Below are 26,035 nucleotides of genomic sequence, written 5' to 3'. Positions count from 1 at the left end.
TGACTCACTCGTTTACTGAAAAACTATTAACACCGCTATCTTTGCAATAATGGTTTCTCTCAAATTATTATGAGAGTCCATCTTCCGGTTGACACAGCTCGATTAGGTCTACTCTGTTATAGTCTACGCATGGAAATAATGTTCAGTGGATTGTGACATTTGGGAATCGGCTGTCTTTTATGTCGTGCTTCCACAATCTGCTAGCTCATTCACTATAAAACGAACGTCCTCTTTTAAAGTCAAGGCAGGACATGTGCATGTTCCTTCACATCGCTAAATGCGTAATAAATGTTGATTTATTTGTCAGATACTTTCATGAGATCACATTTTTACCCTACTTTTTCTATGTCAATGCCAGCTCATAACGTGTAGGGCTACACACGAAACTAATGCAGGCCTACCAGTCAAACAGTTATGAAATGCAGACTTGTCATATAGCAGAGATGATAACAAAAGCGTCATTCATTTCAGCTATATCCCATAATTTCATTTCATGTCGCATTAGAATGTTGGTCTCAAATGTAGAGGGTTAAGGGACACAATGCATTGTATTGTGTCAATGCCAAGGATGCCATGAAGTAAACGTTGATGCTCCATTTTTCTAAATGTTCGAATTTTCAAGTCTTTCAAATATATGACTTGGTTGTGCTTCATTGCTTAAATAGGCCCTGGCCATCATACATTTTTTACAAATCTTGAAAACAAAGTCTCTATTTAGAGACATGCACATTTGACAAACTGCATAGCCAGTGCCTAATAATGATGGTAAACTGTCAGGCAGGCTAATATCCCAGACAAAATAGGCTTGTGTGTTATCTGAGAATCAGGTTCATTTTGACCTGTTGGCAAGGCTGATCTCCTTTACAGAGCTTTCTTCCACTTCCACATGAATAATCGGATGATTCCAGTGGTGTGATGTGGATTAGCCCCACAATGCAAATCAGTGACTTAGCCCCAAAATTGTGAATGATCTTTTCCCTCATAAATTATCAATTTCTAATGCTGCACACACAAATCCTTTTCATGCAGTGCTCTGTCAGGCTATCAGACTCCTTAGTGGGAGTTGGTTCTTGTTGACATGGTACACCATGGCTATCTCCATGGGTATATAATTGCTCCACTGTAGCATCGCAAAACATCTGCAGTGTGTACAATGAGAGAGAACAGAGTTATACTAGATGTTGCCTAGTTTTGCAGACTTATAGGCTAGCTTTCCCATAACACGACCAGGAACATTACTACACAGGCCATACATCAAACTCAATTGCTGAAGGGCCGATGGTCTGTGAGTTTTCACTCCTCCCTTGTACATTATTGATCAATTAATGTCACTAATTAGTTAGGAACTCCCCTTACCTGGTTGTCTAAGTCTAATGCTGTGTTCATAACCAAGAGGGAAGGTGCTAATTTCCAGGTGTGAAGTAGTAAATACGAGTTGGATGCATTCATATACTTTGAACTCGTTGAGAAACGCTTATTGGCTAATGGCAAACAAGCTGCATCAACAATAAACGTAACATAGCTATCATGCACGCAAACAAATTAAAGTGTTCAAAAACCATATTAATAGATTGCTTTTAATAAAGAATGCTTTGTTGTTGCATTTAACTGCCAAAAATGCTGTTTTCGAGGTCATTTCCTTAGTAGGTGATGTCAGAGGTCAGCATGTGGGAGAAGTTGGAGCTCAGATAGACGAGTTTCACACTAGTAATTATCAGTTCGAGGGGCACTCAAGTGGATTTTTCTCAGCTGTACGTGGTAAATACCACCTTCCCACTTGGTTATGAATGCAGGGTAAATTGGCACACGAATTGAAAGGAAATAACGAAAACCAGGAGACACATGGCCTTCCAGAAATTTTGTTTGACACCCCTGCATTAAATGTATCTAATTACGAGAATGAGTAATTTCTCAAACTTTTCTCCACCACGAAGTGTGAGTGATTTAAAATGAACATGGGGGTGTTTCGTAAATATTATTCACAAAATCCAACCATTTGACAATATGCAAATTAGTGCCACATTTATTCAAATGTCGATACAGGCGGTCCCTGACGGCCTCCCCTCATACCAATGTTCCTGCCCTTTGGATAGACCACTAATTAATTTGAATATTTGAGTACAAAGATTAGTTAAGCATGACTGATTAGATTAGGAATTATGGGGTAATTAATAAGTAACCTAGGGAGACCTGGCTTGAATGGAAAATATTATTAAATAGGCAGCCGTTTGCTACTTCCACTGCTCTTTCAGTCTTCCTGCTCCCACTAATATGTGTGCAACCCTCTGGACTACATTCCCTTCAGTGACCAGCTAGCAGCTAAATTATGACATTGACAATGACAATTCTAAAGTATTGAGAAACGAATCTAGATTTGCAATGCATTCTACAGTTGTATTGTAACAACTACATCTGTTTCCGTCTATGAAAAGAATGTGTTTGTAAGTCCCCCTTACAGTGGGCCATGACAACTGGATGAAATGCAATCTGAGTTTTCAATGTGACCTTCCTTTAGCTCTCAGTGGTGGCTATTGAATGCTGAAAGCCATTTGTTTTACTGGCATTTTGGACAATGTCCATTTTATATCACATTACTTAAACTGAAATTACATTTCCTGGAGGCATTTTCATGTTTTGTAAGTGCACTGCACGGCTATGGGAGTATAGTATTTCAAATGCGTACATGTTATGAAACACTTTGAAGATCGGAAATTAAACAAGTAAAACTCATTTCACTTCAGAGCCTCAGTTGACTTCTTGTAATTTGCTGTAGAGAAAATTAGTTGCCGCAGAAATATTTGATGAAATATTGACACTGATTGTGAATACCAAAGTAGTGAAAAACCGGCACAAGTTTTAGTCCAAGGTCTACAGTTAATGTCCATGAAAAACACCAGATCAGTCACCAACATCATTTACTTACAAAGCAGGGTACCTTTTGATAAGGATATGACATAGATAGATGTGTCTACAGACTGACATTTTAACAGGGTCTGAGGAACTGGTTCTCCTCAGTTCTGTGATATCAATAAATCAATTAGATGTATTTATAAAGCCTTTCTACCTTAGCAGTTGGTACAAAATACTTCATAGTGCTATAAAAATCCAATGTATTACTTCATTATTATTGTTATTATTATTATAGAACCCCAGCCTAGACCCCAAATAGCAAGCAGCAGAAGTACAGTGGCAGGTGAAAACTCCCTAGAAGGAACAAACCTCGAGAGTCTTAGCCTCAAGAGGAACAAGACTCAGAGGAGAGGGCCTTCCTCCTCTGGCTGTACCGAAAATGGTCCAAGAGTACTGCAGTAGTTAGAGATGTTAACTTAACCGCATCAGAAAAGACATCTATGGATGGAGTAATTTCATAAGCAGAATGCTGAAGGGGTTGTGACGTTAGCATTTTCAGTGCATCTCATTGAATACTCCATGAGTTCCAAATGGAATGTTGACTGGAACCTCTGCCCGGCCCAGCTCCGTGAAAGTCTTGGCATCCAGAATCAGCAGGAACGTGCTTTTCTCCTGGAAACAGAAGTATCGAGATGGTTGTACAATGTTATGTCAAAGGTAATTCATCAATGGTGAATATGCATGTTTGTTGTTGTTTTTATTGTGGATTATGTTGTTGTTATTGTTGTTGTTTACAGTTCTGGGTGTGATGATGACGGACATGACCACACCATCGTCCTCCTCGGTTGCGTTGGGCGCAGCAACAAACACAGGCTCAGATGGGAACAGACCAGGGTGACGCCATGCCTACACAGAGAAAATGTCAATATGTCCTTAAAATTGGACACAGCAGTAGGTCACTAAAAGCAGGCCTAGCAGTCTAGCTGATTCACCATTGTCTCTGAAGGTGCTATTGAGCTGTGGATAATTGATATTTTTCAGAGGGAGAGTTAGAAAAAGAAAAACCTTAAGTTTCTTGGTCTCCAGATCCATCTTCAGCAGGGAGTCGCTGAACAGGTGTCCGAAGCCGCATGCGTAGTAGTAGCGGTAAGGACGCGCGTTGTAATGGGCATAGTTGATCTGTGGGAACTCCAGGCCACCGTACTGGAACAGCTCTTCATCATAGAGTTCCTCGTGTGTACAAAGCACCTGCAGCACACCCCAAAGAGAGAAAGACATGTCAGGTAGCCATGACAACAAAACCACATTTTCTTTTCATCAGCCAGAACACATGCGTCACAATGCCAGGGGTTAGCATTAGCAGACGTAGTTGCCATGTACAGAATTATGAGTAAAGGGTTGCTGGTTCAATTGTGCTTGAGTGCTGTGCTTCCCCTCTGGGAGCAACAATACTGAGTTTGTGTTTCAGCCTAAACAGCAAGCCCATCACTTAGGGCCCTATTCAATCCGCATCGCGGAAGTTCAACGCTAAAACCCAATTCAAATTTTAAGGCAATGTTCCCATGTTGGCAGAGACTGCATTTATGGTTAACGCTGCATATTTCGGCTTAATCGGAAATTGCCCTTACATTTCAATGGTACAATCTGTAACGCTTCAGCAATACAGAAAATAATACAGCCCTTAGTTTGCTATAAAAAGACTGGTATGAAAATGTCAATAAAACATAATCAATGGAGTAAAACAATAGTATATATAGTGTCATTATAAGATAAGACAGTTGTACTAAGCTCATCAATTTATGTTATATTCTTCAAGAATTCTATGGTTTTATCATTAATTGAAATTACAATTCATTGAACAGCAGGAAATATAACACATTTATTCATGCATAAATACACACACACACACACACACACCTTTCCACACCCAGTCTTGACCGCAGTTGCTTGACAGAAAGGCAGAGTGACAAGGTTTTGGTCGCTGGGTGTGTCATCAGTTACCGTCAGGGGTAGGACGTATCTCCGTGGAAGGTTTCTGCACATGGAGTTATAAAACTGACATAGCAGAAAACAAAAACAGACATTTTCACAAACAGACATTTTACAAACAGACATTTTACAAAACAAAACCAATTGCCTATAATTAATTATTCTTCACATATCTGTCAGCAGCTGTAGTAAGATAAATGAACTTAAAGTAACAACGAACCACAGTATGTGTGAACAGCATGTCAGCTAATCTGTTGCATATGTTCGCAGTGGGCAGGATATCATTGTGAATTGTTCTTGTAGTTTTATAACTACTCAGTGGTTGAGATCTAGTGCAAATCAAAACAAATTGTATTTGTCACATGCTTCGTAAACAACAGGTGTCAACTAACATTGAAATGGTTACTTATGGGCGATGCAGTCTCATTCCCAACAAGGCAGAGAGAAAGAACATAGAGAAATAATAGAGAAGTAAAACATGTAATAATAAAAGTCATAATAAATACACAACGAGTAAAGCTAACTTGGCTAAATAAAAAGTTGAATCAAATTGTATTTGTCACATGCGACGAATACAACAGGTGTAGACCTTACAGTGAAATGCTTACTTACAAGCCCTTAACCAACAATGCAGATTAAGAAATAGAGTTAATAAAATATTTTCCAAAAAAACTAAAGTAAAAAAATTCTAATCAATCACAAGGTAACACAAGAAATGTACATAACAATAACGAGGCTATGCACAGGGGGTACCGGTACCAACTCAATATGCAGGGGTATAGGTTAGTCGAGGTCATTTGTAAATTGACTATGCATAGATAATAAACAGTGAGTAGCAGCAGTGTAAAAAAAATGGGGAGGGGAGGGTCAATGTAAATAGGCATTTGATTAGTTTAGTTGTTCAGCAGTCTTATGGCTCTTGCCATGCGGTAGCAGAGAGAACAGTCTATGACTTGGGTAACTGGAGTCTTTGACAATTGTTTGGGCCTTCCTCTGACACCGCCTAAAATATAGGTCCTGGATGTCAGGAATCTTGGCCCCAGTGATGTACTAGGCCGTATGCACTACCCTCTGTAGCGCCTTCCGGTAAGATGCTGAGCAGTTCCCATACCTGACGGTAATGCAACCGGGCAGGATGCTCTCAATGGTGCAGCTGTATAACTTTTTCAGGATCTGGGGACCCATGCCAAATCTTTTCAGTCTCCTGAGGGGGAAAAGGGGTTGTCATGCCCTCTTTACAACTGTCTTGGTGTGTTTGGACCATGATAGTTTGTTGGTGATGTGGACACCAAGGAACTCTTGACCCTCTCCACTTCAGTCCCGTTGATGTTAATGAGGGCCTGTTCGGCCTTTCTTTACCTATAGTCCACGATCAGTTTCACATTGAGAGGTTGTTGTCCTGGCACCACACTGCCAGGTCTCTGACCTCCTCCCTGTAGGCTGTCTCATTGTTTCGGTGACCAGGTTGTGTCGTCAGCAAACTTGATGGTGTTGGAGTCGTGCTTGGCCATGCAGTCGTGGGTGAACAGGTAGTACAGGAGGGGACCAAGCACGCACCCCTGAGGGGCCCCTGTTTTGAGGATCATCGTGGCAGATGTGTTGTTGACTACCCTTACCACCTGGGGGCGGCCTGTCAGGAAGTCCAGGATCCAAGATGCAGGATGCAGAGGGAGGTGTTTAGTCCCAGGATCCTTAGCTTAGTGATGAGCTTAGTGGGCACTATGGTGTTGAATGCTGAGCTGTAGTCAATGAACAGCATTCTCACATAGGTGTTCCTGTTGTCCAGGTGGGAAAGGGAAGTGTGGAGTGCGATTGAGATTGTGTCATCTGTGGATCTGTTGGGGCGGCATGTGAATTGGAGTGGGTCTCGGGTTTCTGGCATGATGGTGTTGATATGGTAGGATATTCTTAATAGTAGATCGTCCAGTTTGTTTTCCAATGATTGCATGTTGGCCAATAATACTGAGGGTAGTGGTGGTTTACTCACTCGCCGACAAATTCTCACAAGTTACCCAGACTTTCGCCCCATGTATTTCAGTCTTTTCTTCAAGCGAATGACTGGATGATGGCCTGGTCTCCGGGAAGCAGTATATCCTTCGCGCCAGACTCACAAAAGAAAAAATATTCCTCTAGTTCAAGGGGAGTAATCGCTGTTATGATGTCCAGAAGCTCTTTTCAGTCATAAGAGATGGTAGCGGCAACATTATGTGCAAAATTAGTTACAATTTACACATTTTTACGAACTAAATAGCAAACTATTTATTTTCTGAAGGCACTGTATTTTATTAAATCCCCAAAACTAGGTTTTAATTTGCTAAGTTATATTAGGGCTGGTAAAAGCATCAAAGGTACTATAGCTATGCTGGTCTACTGCCCTTCAAGCAACATGTATTCACCACTGTTTCAAACAACCTACTTTTAGACAGGGTACCAGTATAATATAGTATATTTGTGTGTGTTTGTGTGTATACAGTTGAAGTCGGAAGTTTACATACACTTAGGTTGGAGTCATTAAAACTTGTTTTTCAACCACTCCACAAATTTCTTGTTAACAAACTATAGTTTTGGCAAGTCGGTTAGGACATCTACTTTGTGCGTGATATGAGTAATTTTTCCAACAATTGTTTACAGACAGATTGTTTAACTTATAATTCACTGTATCAAAATTTCAGAGGTTCAGAAGTTTACAGAAACTAAGTTGACTGTGCCTTTAAACAGCTTGGAAAACTCCAGAAAATGATGTCATGGCTTTAGAAGCTTCTGATAGGCTAATTGACATCATTTGAGTCAATTGGAGGTGTACATGTGCATGTATTGTCACGATTCCTACAGAAGGTGGCTCGCCTTCCTGTGCGGGTGGCGCTCAGCGGTCATCGTCACCGGCCTACTAGCTGCCACTGATCCTTTTCCCCCCTTTTCTGTTTATTGGTTTCACCTGTTTTGTGTTTGGTTGATTAGTCGGGCTATATTAACCAGTAGGCCCGCCTGCTATTTGTACGGGATTGTTTGTGTGACTAGGGTGCGCGTTTGAAGTTTACGTGTTTCCCATTTCGTGGGTTTTGTTGGACTGTTTCAGTCCCCGGTTTTGGGGCATTTGTTTTGTGTGCGCCCTGTGTTTTGTGGGGTGGCTTATGTTCACCCTTTTGTGAATTAAATAGCACTACCACTAAACTCTCTGCTTCCTGCGCCTGACTTCGCACCCACTACACCCAGATCGTTACTTGTATTTCAAGGCCTACTTTCAAACTCAGTGCCTCTTTGCTTGACATCATGGGAAAATCAAAAGAAATCAGCCCCAAAAAATTGTAGACCTCTACAAGTCTGGTTCATCCCTGGGAGCAATTTCCAAATGCCTGAAGGTACCACGTTCATCTGTACAAACACTAGTACGCAAGTATAAACACCATGGGACCACGTAGCCATCATACCGCACAGGAAGGTGATGTGTTCTGTCTCCTAGAGATGAACGTACTTTGGTGCGAAAAGTGCAAATCCATCCCAGAACAACAGCAAAGGACCATGTGAAGATGCTGGAGGAAACAGGTACAAAAGTATCTATATCCACAGTAAAACGAGTCCTATATCAACATAACCTGTAAGGCCACTCAGCAAGGAAGAAGCCAAAACCACCATAAAAAAGCCAGACTACGGTTTGCAACTGCACATGGGGACAAAGATCGTACTTTTTGGAGAAATGTCCTCTTGTCTGATGAAACAAAAACAGAACTGTTTGGCCATGATGACCATCGTTATGTTTGGAGGAAAATGTGGGAGGCTTAAAAGCTGAAGAACACCATCCCAACCATGAAGCACGCGGGTGGCAGCATCATGTTGTGGGGTGCTTTGCTGCAGGAGGGACTGGTGCACTTCACAAAATAGATGGCATCATGAGGGAGGAAAATGCTGTGGATATATTGAAGCAACATCTCAAAACGTCAGTCAGGAAGTTAAAGTTTGGTCACAAATGGGTCTTCCAAATGGACAATGACCCCAAGCATACTTCCAAAGTTGGGGAAAAATGGCTTAAGGACAACTAAGTCAAGGTATTTGCCATCACAAAGCCCTGACCTCAATCCTATAGAAAATTTGTGGGCAGACCTGAAAAAGTGTGTGTGAGCAAGGAGGCCTACAAACCTGACTCAGTTACACCAACTCTGTCAGGAGGAATGGGCCACAATTTACCCAACTTATTGTGGGAAGCTCGTGGAAGGCTACCCGAAACGTTTGACTCAAGTTAAATAATTTAAAGGCAATGCTACCACATACTAATAGAGTGTATGTAAACTTCTGACCAACTGGGAATGTGATGAAAGAAATAAAAGCTGAAATAAATAATTATCTCTACTATTATTCTGACATTTCACATTCTAAAAATAAAGTGGTGATCCTAACTGACCTAAAACAGGGATTTTTTACTAGGATTAAATGTCAGGAATTGTGAATAACTGAGTTTAAATGTATTTGGCTAAGGTGTATGTAACTTAAACTGTGTGTGTGTGTGTGTGTGTGTGTGTGTGTGTGTGTGTGTGTGTGTGTGTGTGTGTGTGTGTGTGTGTGTGTGTGTGTGTGTGTGTGTGTGTGTGTGTGTGTGTGTGCGTGCGTGCGTGCGTGCGTGCGTGCGTGCGTGCGTGCGTGCGTGCGTGCGTTGTACCAACAAACCTTGTCCATTTCCTCCCCTGGAGCCCTGCGAAGGTTCTCTAGTGTGAAGTCTCCAATGACGTCCCCATCGTCCCCACAGCACATGTCCATTACAAGGAACCCTTTGTCCTCGTAGGCGTTGATCTGGTGAAGGGTGAACATGGGTGGGGCGCTGTACTTTACCTTGCTTAGCTATTGGATGAAACAGACCAAAAAGTCTTTAGACATATTGGTGACAAACAAGCCAATTAGAGATGAAATGGGCTGGTCCCATATGTGCACATGCTACTGGAAATGTGTAAAATCTGGAAAAACTATGGATTTCCTGGAAAAATCTATACATTCCCTGTCGCACTGGTTAATGTACAGATATTCCACAGAATCTATACATTTACCAGTGCTTTGGGGATTGAGTGGATTTCCTGGGTAATGCATAGATTGCCTTATTTTATACATTGACTGTAACCATGTAGATTGTTTGGGTCATTAACACACACCTCGCCTGTGTGTCTGTGCACCACGTGGAAGATGGTGTCGTACTGTGGCTCCCAGGTCATGACCTTGTCGAAGCTCTTGCCCTGGATCCTGAACAGCATAAACTTGAGCAGGTCCAGCTTGATGGGCTGCTCTATGAACACCACATAGTTCTCTGACATGGCTGCAGTCACACAACACAGGGGTAGAGGTAGAGCTGAGGTTATTATGGCTGCAATCACACAACACAGGGATAGAGGTAGAGCTGAGGGTATTATGTGTAGCTAAAAATACTGGCCTCCGACCGGCAACATACATTATATCCTGGGCAGGTAACATACAGTACAGTGCCTTCAGAAATTATTCACACCTCTTGACTTTTTCCACATTTTGTGTGTTACAGCCGGCTTGAAAATCTATGGCAAGACTTGAAAATAGGTGTCTAGATATGATCAACAACCAACTTGACAGGGCTTGAAGAATTTTTTTTTTTAATGTGCAAATATTGTACAATCCTGGTGTGGAAAGCTCTTAGTGTAACGGTCATCGTTGCAAGAAGAAGGATCGGACCAAAGCGCAGCGTGGTAAGTGTTCATGATTTTTATTTACACTGAACACTAGAACAAAATTACAAAGTGAGAAATGAAACCGAAACAGTCCTGTTAGGTGCTGAAAACACTAATCAGAAAATAACTACCCACAAACACAGGTGGGAAAAAGGCTACCTAAGTATGGTTCCCAATCAGAGACAACGATAGACAGCTGTCCCTGATTGAGAACCATACCGGGCCAAAACAAAGAAATACAAATCATAGAAAAATGAACATAGAATGCCCACCCAAATCACACCCTGACCAAACCAAAATAAAGACATAAAAAGCTCTCTAAGGTCAGGGCGTGACACTTAGAGACTTTATCAGAAATAATGACAGCTGTTATCGTTGCCAAATATGATTCTAACATTTATTAACTCAATGATGTGAATACTTATGTAAATTAGATATTTATTTACATTTGCAAAAATGTCTAAAAACTTGTTTTCACTTTGTCATTATGGGGTATTGTGTGTTGATGGGTGGAAAAAATATATTTAATCAATTTTGAATTCAGGCTGTAAACACAACAATGACTTATGTGGAAAAAGTCAAGGGTTATGAACACTTTCTGAATACACTGTATTTTATTAAATCCCCAAAACAAGGTTTTAATTTGCTATATTAGGGCTGGTAAAAAGCATCAAAAGTACTATAGCTATGTTGGTCTACTGCCCTTCAAGCAACATGTATTCACCACTGTTTCAAACAACCTACTTCATATTGTGAGCATATAGATTTTACCTCCAGAACGTGCTTTATGAACCAGACAGACAGACAGACAGACTGACAGACTGACGTATGCACACACACACACACACACACATGTCATCATCTGCAATCTGTTTTTTCACGTGGTTCAGTTGTCAGAGTTTTTAACCCAATTTCTTTGAGTGTAAAATAGTCATTATTCAGCTAGGCTATGGCACGCATATGTGACAATATATTTTAAACATTATGCCATGTTTAAATATATTGGGAATGCAAGTTATTGACAATATATTTTAGAATATATTGTGAGATACACATTTCAGCACATAACACCTTTCCATTCTAGAGCTCACTCCTTCCTATCCCCTACAAAAAAGATGCATATATTCAGTATATTATGCCTCTTGTTTGTTTGCTAAACTTGAAGTATTTGTTGTTCTGTTTATTTGTTGGTTTGTTTATTTTAGATGTCAGCGTAGTGATTGTCTATTTGGTGTGATTGCCTGGGTTTGCTTGTATGTACTGTATGTTATCTTTCTTTCATTTGATTTTGTGTTCGTCTTATGTTGGCTTGCTTGTCTAGTCGTTGTCTGTATGTTAATTTTTTTTGACACACAACTGGCCTTTACAATATGTTTCCCTTTATTAATAATGTTTGTCGGAGAAATTCTCTTTAGGCTGACTACTCTTTTGTTTTGTCATATGACAAAATAAATGGGATAACTTTAAGAGAATTTGTCTTGTGACTCAATCTGTGACACCTTGTGTGTCATCCTGACCCTGTGGTTGTGTCATTGTGCGTAGCTCCATGTGGCCAGAATATCACCACAGAAGACGGGCATGTTGTGGCTCTGCCGCCCTGTAAGACAGGAGCCTGGATCGTTCCTGCCATCATGGCCTGCTACCTTCTGGTGGCCAACATCCTGTTGGTCAACCTGCTCATCGCTGTTTTCAAGTACGTTCTCTCTCTCTCTCTCTCTCTCTCTCTCTCTGTAGACCTACACTCTCCTTACGCCCACTCAGTTATACATACCAGGGCCTTGTCCAGAGACCACCCCTAGCCTTTACCCTCCAGACACTTGTGGAGATCTGAGAGGATTTTATAGGTTTAAGCAAATTGATAGGTTTAGACCAGGAGGAATTTTCACCACATTGCTTACACCTGCCCAATCCTGTCAGATCTCCACAATTGCGGGGAGGTAGGGTCTCTCAAAGTTGTTCTTTCTGGACACGGCCAAAAATGTGCATAGGATGGGTTTATTTTACTCTCCCGCACCCACTCTGTTTACTGATGTGTTTACCAGGGCCCATGCACAGCATACTCGTATATCACCAGGGTTAGATAGCTACCTAACTTATTTCCATCTGTGATCCGTGTTTGTTTTATATAGCTTAGCAAGTGATTACTTTACTAATTACCAAGAATTGCATATGAGAGGAAAGTTCCAGTGCAGATAGAGATGAAGTGTAAGAAACACGTTGTTAATACATCTGTTTTACTGGCCTTTATTAACATTTATAAACTCAGGGGTGTGAATACTTATGTAAATTAGATATTTATTGACATTTGCAAAATGTTTAAAAACTTGTTTTCACTTTGATATTATGGGGTATTGTGTGTTGATGAGTGATTTTTTTTTAAATGCATTTTGAATTCAGGCTGTAACACAACAATGACTTATGTGGAAAAAGTCAAGGGTTATGAACACTTTCTGAATATAAATCCCCAAAACTAGGTTTTAATTTGCTAAGCTAGTATATTAGGGCTGGGTAAAAGCATCAAAATGACTATAGCTATGTTGGTCTACTGCCCTTCAAGCAACATGTATTCACCACTGTTTCAAACAACCTACTTCATATTGTGAGCATATAGATTTTACCTCCAATAACGTGCTTTATGAACCAGACAGACAGACAGACAGACAGACAGACAGACAGACAGACAGACAGACAGACAGACAGACAGACAGACAGACAGACAGACAGATAGACAGACGCACATATACACACACAACCACTGAAACACACACATACATAGAGCACACAAACCAACCTCAACAATTTCTCAATTGGAGAAACAGTCAGAGAGAGGGACATACAGTTGGAGATAATACAACCGTCATGGAGATGTTTTAGCTGAGGTAGTAAAGAAAGAGGAAGTTAGGAGAGTGAGAACCAGTCATTGAAATTCAGCAACGCTGTTGTAGTGGGAGAAAGATACAGGGGGAGGTGGAGGGAGGTGATGGATGGATACTGACCGAAGCTGTGGTAGTAGGATGGTTTCCTGGAGTCAGAGGCTGGGATGGAACAGAGGACCTGAGCTCCACTGAAATCAGCCTTGTCTTCCCCCTCTACCTTCTCAGGCGGAGGCACACGGATGATGTTGTAGAAAAAGCCTGGGGTGAGACACAGCGATGGGCCAATAGAGGGTCAATTTACATTATCAATCAACATGTCAGAGGTAGCATCATATCATACATGATAATTGTGTTTATCATTAAAACGGCCAAAGCAGCCATCCTGCCACTGATTTGGTAAACAGTTGAGGGATGGGGCTATAGATTTTATTTTATCCTTATTTTATCAGGGAGTCATACTGAGACCAATGTCTCATTTGCACATGAATTACAAAAAACATATTAAAATGTATTCACTCACTACTGTAGGTTGCTCTGGAAAAGTGGCTACACAGTGTTTGTTTACAGACATTGGAGGAATGATGGGGCATGACAGTTGAACTAAGATCTTTAGGTATTTATAAGTTATATTCTTCAAGAATCAATGGGTATATATAGTCAGTTCCAAAATTATTAGCACCCTTGATAAAGATTAGCAAAAAATATAAAAAATCATACAAATACTGAGCTATATTGTATGCTAAACAAAATCGGGAAATTATATTATTTTATCCGAATACAATTGCTCAAAAAATATGATTTTGTTTAACAAGTAATAAAAAATGATTGCATTAAGTGCATTGGCACATGGATTGGAACTGGTGCTATGGTCAGATGACAGGAAAATAAAGCTATTTGGCCACACCAGTGGGGAGTTTGGCATCGATTTAGGGATGCATATGCAGAAAAGTACCTTATACCTACTGTAAAATATGGTTGTGGATCTTTGATGTTATGGGTCTGTTTGGTTCCACTGGTTCTGCAGCCCTTGTTAATAAGGTCAACGGCATCATGAACTCTTCCAAGTACCAAGACATTTCAGCCAAAAACCTGGTAGCTGCTGCCAGGAGGCCGAGAACTCTATCCTCGCAAGGTGAGAGTGTCGGAGTATTGAAGACAGGGGTGGCAAGAATTTTGACAACTTTTTTAGATGTATTTTTATGTTATTTGTTAAACAACATCTATTTCTCTGAGCAGATGTATTAGTATAAAATAATATAATTTTGTAAAAAATGTAATAGCTCAATATTTGTATTATTTATTTTATACTGTCTTTTTTGCTCATTTTTATCAAGGGTGTCAAGGGTGTCAACTTTGACCTGACAGTATATATAATTCATTTCAAAGTTAAACATGTCTAAGCAATCATAGATTGTCACTTTAAATAATAATAATTATTATTATTAAATCAAGTGATTCAATTATAGTGAAACATTTGTGTTTGTATTACTGTAGTTCATCTGCATGTATAAAATGTGCAAATTTGGTTTGATAATAAACCGACCAACCGACAGTAAGTACGTAGGTAAGTAGGTAGGTACAGTTGAAGTCGGAAGTTTCCATACACTTCAGTTGGAGTCATTAAAACTCGTCTTTCAACCACTCCACAAATTTCTTGTTAACAAACTATAGTTTTGGCAAGTCGGTTAGGATATCTACTTTGTGCATGACACAAGTAATCTTTCCAACAATTGTTTACAGACAGATTATTTCACTTATAATTCACTGCATCACAATTCCAGTGGGTCAGAAGTTTACATACACTAAGTTGACTGTGTCTTTAAACAGCTTGGAAAATTCCAGAAAATTATGTAATGGATTTAGAAGCTTCTGATAGGCTAATTGACATAATTTGAGTCAATTGGAGGTGTACCTGTGGATGTATTTCAAGGCCTACCTTCAAACTCAGTGCCTCTTTACTTGACATGATGGGAAAATTCAAAGAAATCAGCCAAGACCTCAGAAAAAAATTGTAGACCTCCACAAGTCTGGTTCATCCTTAAGTATAAACACCATGGGACCACGTAGCCGTCATACCACTCAGGAAGGTGATGCATTCTGTCTCCTAGAGATGAAAGTACTTTGGTGTGAAAAGTGCAAATCAATCCCAGAACAACAGCAAAGGGCCTTGTGAAGATGCTGGAGGATACAGGTACAAAAGTATCTATATCCACAGTAAAATGAGTACTATATCGACATAACCTGAACGGCCGCTCAGCAAGGAAGAAGCCACTGCTCCAAAACCTCCATAAAAAAGCCAGACTACGGTTTGCAACTGCACATGGGGACAAAGACTGTACTTTTTGGAGAAATGTCCTCTTGTTTGATGAAACAAAAATAGAACTGTTTGGCCATGATGACCATCGTTATGTTTGGAGGAAAAAGGGGGCCGCTTGCAAGACGAAGAACACCATCCCAACCGTGAAGCACGGGGGTGGCAGCATCAGGGACTGGTCCACCTTACAAAATAGATGGCATCATCAGGGAGGAAAATTATGTGGATATATTGAAGCAACATCTCTAGACATCAGTCAGGAAGTCAAAGCTTGGTCACAAATGGGTCTTCTAAAAGGACAATGACCCCAAGCATACTTCCAAAGTTGTGGCAAAATGGCTTAAGAACAACAAAGTCAAGGTATTGGAGTGGCCATCACAAAGCCCTGACCTCAATCCTATAGAAAATTGGGCAGACCTGAAAAAGTGTCAGAGCAAGGAGGCCTACAAACCTGACTCAGTAACACCATCTCTGTCAGGAGGAATGGGCCAAAATTCACCCAACCTATTGTGGGAAGCTTGTGGAAGGCTACTCGAAACGTTTGACCCAAGTTAAACAATTTAAAGGCAATGCTAACAAATGCTATTTGAGTGTATGTAAACTTCTGACCCACTTGGAATGTGATGAAAGAAATAAAAGCTGAAATAAATAATTCTCTACTATTATTCTTTAAAGAAAGTGGTGATCCTAACTGACCTAAGACAGGGAATTTTTACTAGGATTACATATCAGGAATTGTGAAAAACTGAGTTAAAATGTATTTGGCTAAGGTGTATGTAAACTTCCGACTTCAACTGTAGGGAGGTAAGTAGGTAGATAAGTAGGTGGGTATGTAGATAAGCAGCTAAGTGGGTAGGTAGGGGTAGGTAGGGAGGGAGGTAGGTAAGTTTGTTAGTAGGGGTAGATAAGTAGGCAGGTAGGTAGGTAGGTAGGTAGGTAGGTAGGTAGGTAGGTAGGTAGGTACGTAGCTAGGTAGGTAGGTAAGTAGGTAGGTAGATAGATAACGTACCGCCCTTGCCATAGGAGTTGCCCATGTTGTACGAGGCCCCTTCACGGTCATAATGAGGATGGGCTGTGGCGGAGTTTACTGCAATGTATTTAGACCAGTCCACCTACGAACATAAGGACACACATCATCATTATAGTCATCATCAACATCATCATCATCATCATCACTGCAAACATCATCATCATAACTGTAAGATCTGGCTCCCGAGTGGCGCAGCAGTCTAAGGAACTGCATCTCAGTGCTAGGGCTGTCACTACAGACCCTGGTTCGATCCCCGGCTGTATCGCAACCGGCCGTGATCGGGAGTCCCATAGGGCGGCGCACAACTGGCCCTGTGTCGTCCGGGTTAGGGTAGGGTTTGGCTGGGGTTGGCCGTCATTGTAAAATAAGAATTTGTTCTTAACTGACTTTCCTAGTTAAATAAAGGTTAAATACATACAAATTCAAAAAAGATTCCCCCCCCCCCCCGGAATTCTGTAGAATATGTTCAACTCCATCCTTGGTGTGATAGACAATAGCTGTACCTTCTCTTTGGTCTCCAGGCTCTGTGGATCCACCCGCCGCATGTAGTTGGTCTCTGTGCTTACATAGTAGTCACCCTTGTACTTCACAAAGTTCACACTGGCATTGTCTGTGGCCTCTGTTAACAAATCCAGATATCAGGACTAGAGCATACAGAACATGTTTCCAATCAGCAGAGTTGTTTCTTTCTCAGTGATCACAAGCATATGTGTAGAGAAACTATACAGCATCCTAAAGCAGCAATACTTTTTAATAGGTTTATTTTTTGGTAAGTACAGGACACAATGTTCACGTGTCAATTTCCTATTAGGTCAGGCTAAGCTAGAAATCACACTCATCTAAACAGGAAGGAGTGGATACAGACGTTGTGTGACTATTAAAGTCACTTGTTGTGGCACAAGTATCTGTGGACTTGCCCCAGTATCTGTGAGTTAGAGATTTCTCTAATGCTCAGGAAGTGCCGATTCAAACTCCCATTAGACAGCTATGTAAGTGTTTTAATGTCAAAATCGGTTAGTTACTCACCAAATATGGGGTTTCGCTGAGCAACTAAACTTAAAGACAGACCATATAAACAATATACGGCAGTAAAATAATGACAAGATGAACATTCAATTCTTATAGACCTTTTTTGGAAGTACATACCGGCTGTAAGAGGAGTAAATGAAGAAACCCCATATTTGGTGAGTAACTGACGTATTTTGACATTAAAAAGCTTGCAGAGCTGTCTAATAAGGAGTTTGAATCAAAGCTTTCTAGGCATTAGAGAGGAGACCTGTCATACTCATCATCGACATCTCTAACACACAGATACTGGGGCAGTGCTAGTGGAGGGTGCTGAGGGGAGGGACACAAACAATCTTTGAGTCTTCAAAAATGTGGTGTGTTTCAATGATGCTATTTTTCTATTGACCCTAATCTCACTGTGCTGGTGTACAATCGGTTATGCTTTGATGCAGCAAAATATTTCTCTAGATCAATGTTTAAGGCTCTTCAGTTGAATTACAGAAATGGTTGAATACTGAGCTTTTAAAAGTCAGAAGTTTGTCTTTCTATCTGCTCATGTAGCCCACACAACAATCTGCTCTCCTGATCTCTAAGCATTCCTACGCTCAGAGAAACATGCACTAGGTTTCAACCATCATATTTATAATCTCAACACAATACATACATTGTGAGCAACACAATACATACAGTCAACAGCCCTGGCCAAAGCCACCAGCCGCAACCAGAACAATGGGGAATGTACTGTACTGCACACAGAGGGACACAACTCTGAAGACACTTACTGGGAATCTTGAAGCGGGATAAGAATCGAGAAAAGAAGTTCTTGCAGGGGTCAGGCATGGCCATGGTTCCAAACTCACACACCACAATGCGGTCTTTCTCAGAATTACGCACGTAGGAGTCGCTGCGCAGGAAGCGGCTGCTGTAGGTCACCTCACCGTCATGGATGTAGAAGCGGTGCATCAAGGCCATTCCGTCAAACCAGTGGTTGAAGCTGAGGACAGAGACAAAGACAAAAGGGTGTAAGGGTGAGTCTATGGGTGTAAGGGTGAGTCAATGGGTGTAAGGGGAAGTCTATGGGTGTAAGGGGAAGTCTATGGGTGTATGAGTGTGTCTATGGGTGTAAGGGTGAGTCTATGGGTGTAAGGGGAAGTCTATGGGTGTAAGGGGAAGTCTATGGGTGTATGAGTGTGTCTATGGGTGTAAGGGTGAGTCTATGGGTGTAAGGGTGAGTCAATGGGTGTAAGGGGAAGTCTATGGGTGTAAGGGTGAGTGTCTGTGCGTATGAGTGTGTGCATGTTCTTTGTGTGTGTGTGTGTATGTGTTGATTATAAGTGGTGTGTGTGTATACAATTTATAAATTTTATTTTGTACTTGTCTTTGCCGAACTCAAACCTTCCGGGCCCATTCCGCAGGAAGCTTCCATTGATCCAGGATGGGATGTTCCCCTTGATCACCGTGGTGATGGGTTCTGGGATCTCCTCAACAGTGCGCACCAGGGGGGCAATGCCCTCCAGCCCCATGGCCAAGGGGCACTTCTTCTTGGATGCTGTCATAGAGAGAGAAGACAAATGTTCAAGCTTTCCGATATCACAGATCCTAAATGGCATTTTTACTTGTTTGGAGGACGAGATAGGTAATCCACCCAGTCAATCAACACACACAGGGTTTGATTTTGCGTTCACATCAACATTTCGTCCTGAAGTCGACACTTCAGGTCTCAGAGAATGTGACGTCATTGCACGATGGGTTATTACATGCTATACACAAGCACAAGGGGCGCGTTCCTCTGTTCAGACGTTGCTGACACATGCCAGATCCTACAACGCCGGGATAGGTATTTTACGTATCAGCTAACCATATCATATGTTATACCAATCTAGTGCCCAATTGTGCAGTCGATGATGTGGCACACAACCATTGGTTGGTGCATGCATAGTGCGAACAGGGGAACGTGACCTCACCATTGTCTCCGCTCCTGTTGTTGAGTTGTTTGGTGCTGCTCATGGCTGGGCTGCAGTGTTGAGCCTGGTGGTGCAGTGTTGAGCCTGAGTTTGCTAGAGGAAGACACAGACCAACCGAATTTATACAGTTGTGCTCACACATAGGACACACACACACACACACAGATGATGTTGAATCATCTGATGTTTTATGGCTACATGGGTCTTTGGATGAGTATGAGTCCGTCGAGTTGAGAAATAGGTCAGGGAACATCATTATATAAGGTTGTCATCGGTAATGGCTGTACAGTACAGCATGACTGTAAACTCATATCAGACATGGTAATCCAACAGGCTAACATAAATATATATATATATTTTAATTTATTTAACCTTTATTTAACTAAGCAAGTCAGTTAAGAACAAATTCTAATTTACAATGACAGGATATCAGCTACATATCACTTGTTATAAACTGGGTGGGTCGAGCCCTGAATGCTGATTGGCTGACAGCTGTGGTATATCAGACCGTATACCACGGGTATGGCAAAACATTTATTTTTACTGCTCAAATTACGTTGGTAACCAGTTTATAATAGCAATAAGGAACCTCGAGGGTTGGTGATATATGGCCAATATACCATGGCTAAGGGCTGTGTCCAGGCACTCCGCGTTGTGTCGAACTTAAGAACAGCCCTTAGCCGTGGTATATTGGCCATATACCACACCTCCTCGGGCCTTATTGCTTGAATATACCACATCTCCTCGGGCCTTATTGCTTAAGTTAAGAATTAAATTATGCTAGTTCAAAAATCATGTGAAACATTAGCACCCCCTTAGACAGGAATGCTCTGCTTGGGTTACACATTTAGGCTATGTTTACACAGCATTTTTCTTAAATTTGATTTATGTCTGACTGTCCACACTCAGTTTGAAATGAGACCGATGTCAGAGTTGTGTATTCACACTGATGTTGTCTCTGAAATAACACACAGACGCAATGATCATTTACTGTCAGTGTTCCTTTAAATATCAGTTCAAACTCCAGTGGATTATGTGGTAGCCACATGTATCTGTATGCAATAGTGAAACACAATCATTTACAAGGCAATTACTTGTCCATATTTTGTGTGTTTGGAACCCATATCTTGTAATGTCCCCACACTGTTCCCATAACCCAATGAAATGCTTTGGGAACCTTTAAAGAACAGGAAAAAACTGTTTGGTGAACATTCTTGCAACATCAGAGGATTATGTTGTGCACCTTAATAGAAACATTGTATAATCATCAGTGCAACTGGACAGTTTTGTGTGATTACAACTTTTGGGGGCCATGTTCTTACACCTTTCCTGGAACTTAATTAAGTGTTTTGGAACATTCACTAAACCAATTTTGGTTTGCTGGGTAGGCACTTATTTTTTAAAGTTGAGTTTTTCTGTTTTATTCCTAACCATTGCCCTAACCTTAACCATAATGAATGAATGTCCTCAAGGTCCTGGCGTCCTAGAAGTAATCATTTTGAAGGCTTAATAAATAAAGAGTGAAAAGCAGTCACGCCCTGGCCTTAGTTATCTTTGTTTTCTGTAATATTTTGGTTAGGTCAGGGTGTGACAGGGGGGATGTTTGTCTGTATTTGTCTCGTCTTGGGTGGTTGTATGGTATAGGGGGTTTGGTAGAGTGTATGGGTTTGTGTTGAGTATAGGTGTCTAGGTATGTCTATGGTTGCCTGAATGGTTCTCAATCAGAGACAGCTGTCATTCATTATCTCTGATTGGGAGACATATTTAAGGCAGCCATAGGCATTAGGTTAATGTGGGTAATTGTCTATGTGTAGTGTTTAGTGTCAGCACTATTTGTCTGAATAGCTTCACGGTCGTCTGTTTGTTGTTTTTGTTCGTTTGTTCGTCTTCATAATAAAAAGAAGATGTCGTTATATCACGCTGCGCCTTGGTCCTCTATTCAAAGTTACGACGATCGTGACAGAATTACCCACCAAACTCGGACCAAGCAGCGTGTTAAGCAGCAGCAGGAGCAGCGCATACAGGATTCTTGGACTTGGGGGGAGATACTGGAAGGTAAGGGACCTTGGGCACAACCGGGAGAATATCGCCTCCCTCGTGAAGAGCTGGAGGCAGCTAAAGCCGAGAGGAGGCGATATGAGGAGGCAGCACGGAAGCAAGGCTGGAAGCCCGCGAGTAAAATCCAAAAAATTCTTGGGAGGGGGCTACAAGGGAGTGTGGCGAAGTCAGGTAGGAGACCTGCGCCAACTCCCTATGCTTACCGTGGAGAGCGAGAGTACGGGCAGACACCGTGTTATGCGGAGAGCGCATGGTGTCTCCTATACGTGTGCATAGCCCGGTGTGGGTTATTCCACCTCCCCGCACTGGCAGGGCTAGATTGAGTATTGAGCCAGGTGCCATGAAGCCGGCTCAACGCGTCTGGTCTCCAGTGCGTCTCCTCGGGCCAGCATACCAGCCTTACGCATGCTGTCCCCGGTTCGCCTACACAGCCCAGTGCGGGATATTCCACCTCCCCGCACTGGTCGGGCTACAGGGAGCATACAACCAGGTAAGGTTGGGCAGGCTCAGTGCTCAAGGGAGCCAGTACGCCTGCATGGTCCGGTATATCCGGCGCCACCTCCCCAGCCCAGTACCACGAGTGCCAACACCACGCACCAGGCTTCCAGTGTGTCTCCAGAGCCCTGTTCCTCCTCCACGCACTCGCCCTAGGGTGTGTGTCTCCAGCCCGGTACCACCAGTTCCGGCACCACGCACCAAGCCTCCTGTGCGTCTCCAGAGTCCTGTGCGTCCTGTTGCTGCTCCCCGCACTAGCCTTGAGGTGCGTGTCCTTAGCCCGGTACCTCCAGTTCCGGTACCACACACCAGGCCTACTGTGCGCCTCAGCCGGTCAGAGTCTGCTGTCTGCCCAGTGCCGCCTGCACTGCCCGTCTGTCCAGAGCCGCCTGCGCTATCTGTCTGCCCAGAGCCGTCAGAGCAGCCCATCTACCCAGAGCCGTCAGAGCTGCCCGTCTGCCCAGAGCTGTCAGAGCTGCCCGTCTGCCCAGAGCCGTCAGAGCTGCCCGTCTGTCCCGAGCCGTCAGAGCTGCCCGTCTGTCCCGAGCCGTCAGAGCTGCCCGTCTGTCCCGAGCCGTCAGAGCTGCCCGTCTGTCCCGAGCCGTCAGAGCTGCCCGTCTGTCCCGAGCCGTCAGAGCTGCCCGTCTGTCCCGAGCCGTCAGAGCTGCCCGTCTGTCCCGAGCCGCTAGAGCCGTCCGCCAGTCAGGAGCGGCCAGAGCCGTCCGCCAGTCAGGAGCGGCCAGAGCCGTCCGCCAGTCAGGAGCGGCCAGAGCCGTCCGCCAGACAGGAGCGGCCAGAGCCGTCCGCCAGACAGGAGCGGCCAGAGCCGTCCGCCAGACATGACCGGCCAGAGCCGTCCGCCAGACATGACCGGCCAGAGCCGTCCGCCAGACATGACCGGCCAGAGCCGTCCGCCAGACATGACCGGCCAGAGCCGTCCGACAGCCATGACCGGCCAGGGCCGTCCGCCAGACATGACCGGCCAGAGCCGTCCGACAGCCATGACCGGCCAGAGCCGTCCGACAGCCATGACCGGCCAGGGCCGTCCGCCAGCCATGACCGGCCAGAGCCGTCCGCCAGCCATGACCGGCCAGAGCCGTCCGCCAGCCATGACCTGCCAGAGCCGCCAGACAGCCAGGATCTGCCAGAGCCGCCAGGATCTGCCAGAGCCGCCAATCAGCCAGGATCTGCCAGAGCCGCCAGTCAGCCAGGATCTGTACTGTCACGCCCTGGCCTTAGTTATCTTTGTTTTCTGTAATATTTTGGTTAGGTCAGGGTGTGACAGGGGGGATGTTTGTCTGTGTTTGTCTCGTCTTGGGTGGTCGTATGGTATAGGGGGTTTGGTAGAGTGTATGGGTTTGTGTTGAGTGTAGGTGTCTAGGTATGTCTATGGTTGCCTGAATGGTTCTCAATCAGAGACAGCTGTCATTCATTATCTCTGATTGGGAGACATATTTAAAGCAGCCATAGGCATTAGGTTAATGTGGGTAATTGTCTATGTGTAGTGTTTAGTGTCGGCACTATCTGTTTGAATAGCTTCACGGTCGTCTGTTTGTTGTTTTTGTTCGTTTGTTCGTCTTCATAATAAAAAGAAGATGTCGTTATATCACGCTGCGCCTTGGTCCTCTATTCAAAGTTACGACGATCGTGACAAAAGGGTACTTAGGTTGCAGCAGATTGTGACAGTTTGAAAGATATTGGCGGCGGCTTCTTAAAACAAAGTATTAGAGGGCTTTGCTTAGAATTCGATAAGCAGTCATAATGGTTTTGCTTAGAATGCGACGTGCGGTTGTAATTCTGGAGTTTGCATAACATTTCAGGGGTGGTTGTCGTGGTAACGGAAGGTTGTGTGTGCTTGTGCGTGTGTGTGTGTGTGAGTTTGCCTGGCTGGTGAGAGAGAGACTCTAGCGATGGAAAAAAAGTTGGTGAAGAGTTAAACAAACTGATCTGATGTCCAGACTCGCATGCAGAGCACCGGAATTGTATTGGATTTTAGAACCAAATACTAATGATACAAATTGTAACTCAAAAGATCAGATTCAATGTAGTTGTTTTGTTGTTTACACATTTGGGAAAAAAGAAGGGATGTGTATCTGATTTGCCAAATAATCTGAATTGAGCTGGCTGTGTAAACGGGCACTTTGACCTACTAAAGGTAGTAGAGCTACTTATACAAGAGATTGTAGAACCAAGAGAAAGTAACAAAAGTCTTTACACAAGAGAACTCATTACATAACTGTCTTCAGGTATCGTGAGGTGATCTCCTGACGATGATATTGGTGGTGGAGACATACTCCTCTATCTGTGTTGTCTTATCTAACACATATAGGTGTGAGATTATCAACAGGTACAGAGGCCATAATCTATTGATAATGAGGACAGTAGTAGCGAGTGATTATTAGGTACCAAACAGAAGAAAACGGTATACAGTATACAACCATATCATCACAAAGACACTGCCTCTCACAGGCAATATGTGTATAGTCCTTCAAATACGATCAAAGACAAAACACAATGACCTCATAACATTGATCTCCTCTGGAAAAGATTCCTGGGTGCATTGAGGTACATACACTGCTGTGTTATCTTTGATGGTTTTTCGTGTACATACAGTATGTATCACTACGATTACACATGAATGAATGAAGTTGTTCATCAGTTCATGATAAGAATTATTGTAAAATCCCAATAATGCACACAATGTCTTGTGTATTATTTCAACATGTCAAAATGGAGGAAATTCTCCTTTACACATAAAGTTGCTTGTTTAGTGGTGCAGCCAAACAGGGGAACACAGCAACAAAAGATGATAAAGTGTGTGTGTGTGTGTGTGTGTGCTTACCACTCTGTGTTACGGTGAAGGTTTGGAAAACACCACGCCAGTTGTCCTGTCTGTGGTCTCACACTGACTGACTGGGATTTAAACAGCCTGAGAAGGAAGAGAGTCACTGATGACCTTTGAAGCGTGGAACTGTGCTGAGGCCAGCCTCTGACACTGTTGCTGACACCCTATCTGACATGCCCCGGCTCTCATTAAAAACACACACAGATGATTTGTTTGCCTTGTTTTTAACTTTACTGCATAAACATGCCAATTCAATTCAGGATTTTTAACTGCAACTCTCTGATAAGAGTGCCATGGTCATTTTGATTTAAAGGGGATACCAATTTTTATGTCTCTGCATGCAGTTTGGAGGTCGTTTCTGAAGTTCGTTTAACTAGCGTTAGTACAACGTCTGGAAGTCTTAGGATCAACGAGCACGCAGAAACTTCCTTCAACGTCCTTCAAACTGCACGCAGAGACATAAAATGGTATCCATGTGTTTATCTGACTCAAAACCTCAAACTGTCCCTTTAAGTTTAGCCTCCATAAACAACCACACACAGGTTTACACAGTAGAGCTGCTGGTGAACTGTGATTGAACCTTTCACCCACTTTTATGGTAGCTTTAAGTCATAGCAATTAGCAGGACTTGGATCATGGACGGTGAACAGTCAGTTAATCTACCACGGGCTGCACACCTTATCTGGAGAAATAGGCTAGTCATTATTGAGTAACAAAGAATAATATATGTGAAAGAATTATACCACATACACCAGCCACTGGATGTACGTATATTACACCGCAGTTATAGTCCATTTTATAACGATTACAAACCTATTTCCATTACAAACAATGCAAGATAGTTCAAACCCTAATATTTCAAACGTGTACAATATAGTGTTCAACAACAGGACATAGAGAACTGTAAATTGTGACATTATGTAAACAT

General features: G+C 42.6%; 1 protein-coding gene across 1 annotated transcript; it reads right to left on the bottom strand.

Annotated features, from left to right (window-relative positions):
• Positions 1-2,898: 2,898 nt before the first annotated feature.
• bco2l (beta-carotene 15, 15-dioxygenase 2, like) lies at positions 2,899-25,213 on the bottom strand. The gene is made up of 13 exons (XM_055919079.1): positions 25,105-25,213; positions 19,710-19,802; positions 19,120-19,294; positions 18,528-18,739; positions 17,241-17,356; positions 16,717-16,819; positions 13,514-13,651; positions 9,975-10,135; positions 9,499-9,669; positions 4,768-4,905; positions 3,916-4,098; positions 3,646-3,756; positions 2,899-3,522 (listed from the first exon to the last, which is right to left on the bottom strand). Exons 2-13 carry the CDS (start codon positions 19,750-19,752, stop codon positions 3,406-3,408), a joined length of 1,668 nt encoding a protein of 555 aa, XP_055775054.1. The 5' UTR covers positions 19,753-19,802; positions 25,105-25,213; the 3' UTR covers positions 2,899-3,405.
• Positions 25,214-26,035: the final 822 nt, after the last annotated feature.

This window comes from Salvelinus fontinalis, chromosome 4 (genome assembly GCF_029448725.1).
Source record: "Salvelinus fontinalis isolate EN_2023a chromosome 4, ASM2944872v1, whole genome shotgun sequence".
NCBI classification, from domain to species: Eukaryota; Metazoa; Chordata; class Actinopteri; order Salmoniformes; family Salmonidae; genus Salvelinus; species Salvelinus fontinalis.
This window is presented reverse-complemented; position numbering and strand designations above follow the sequence as displayed.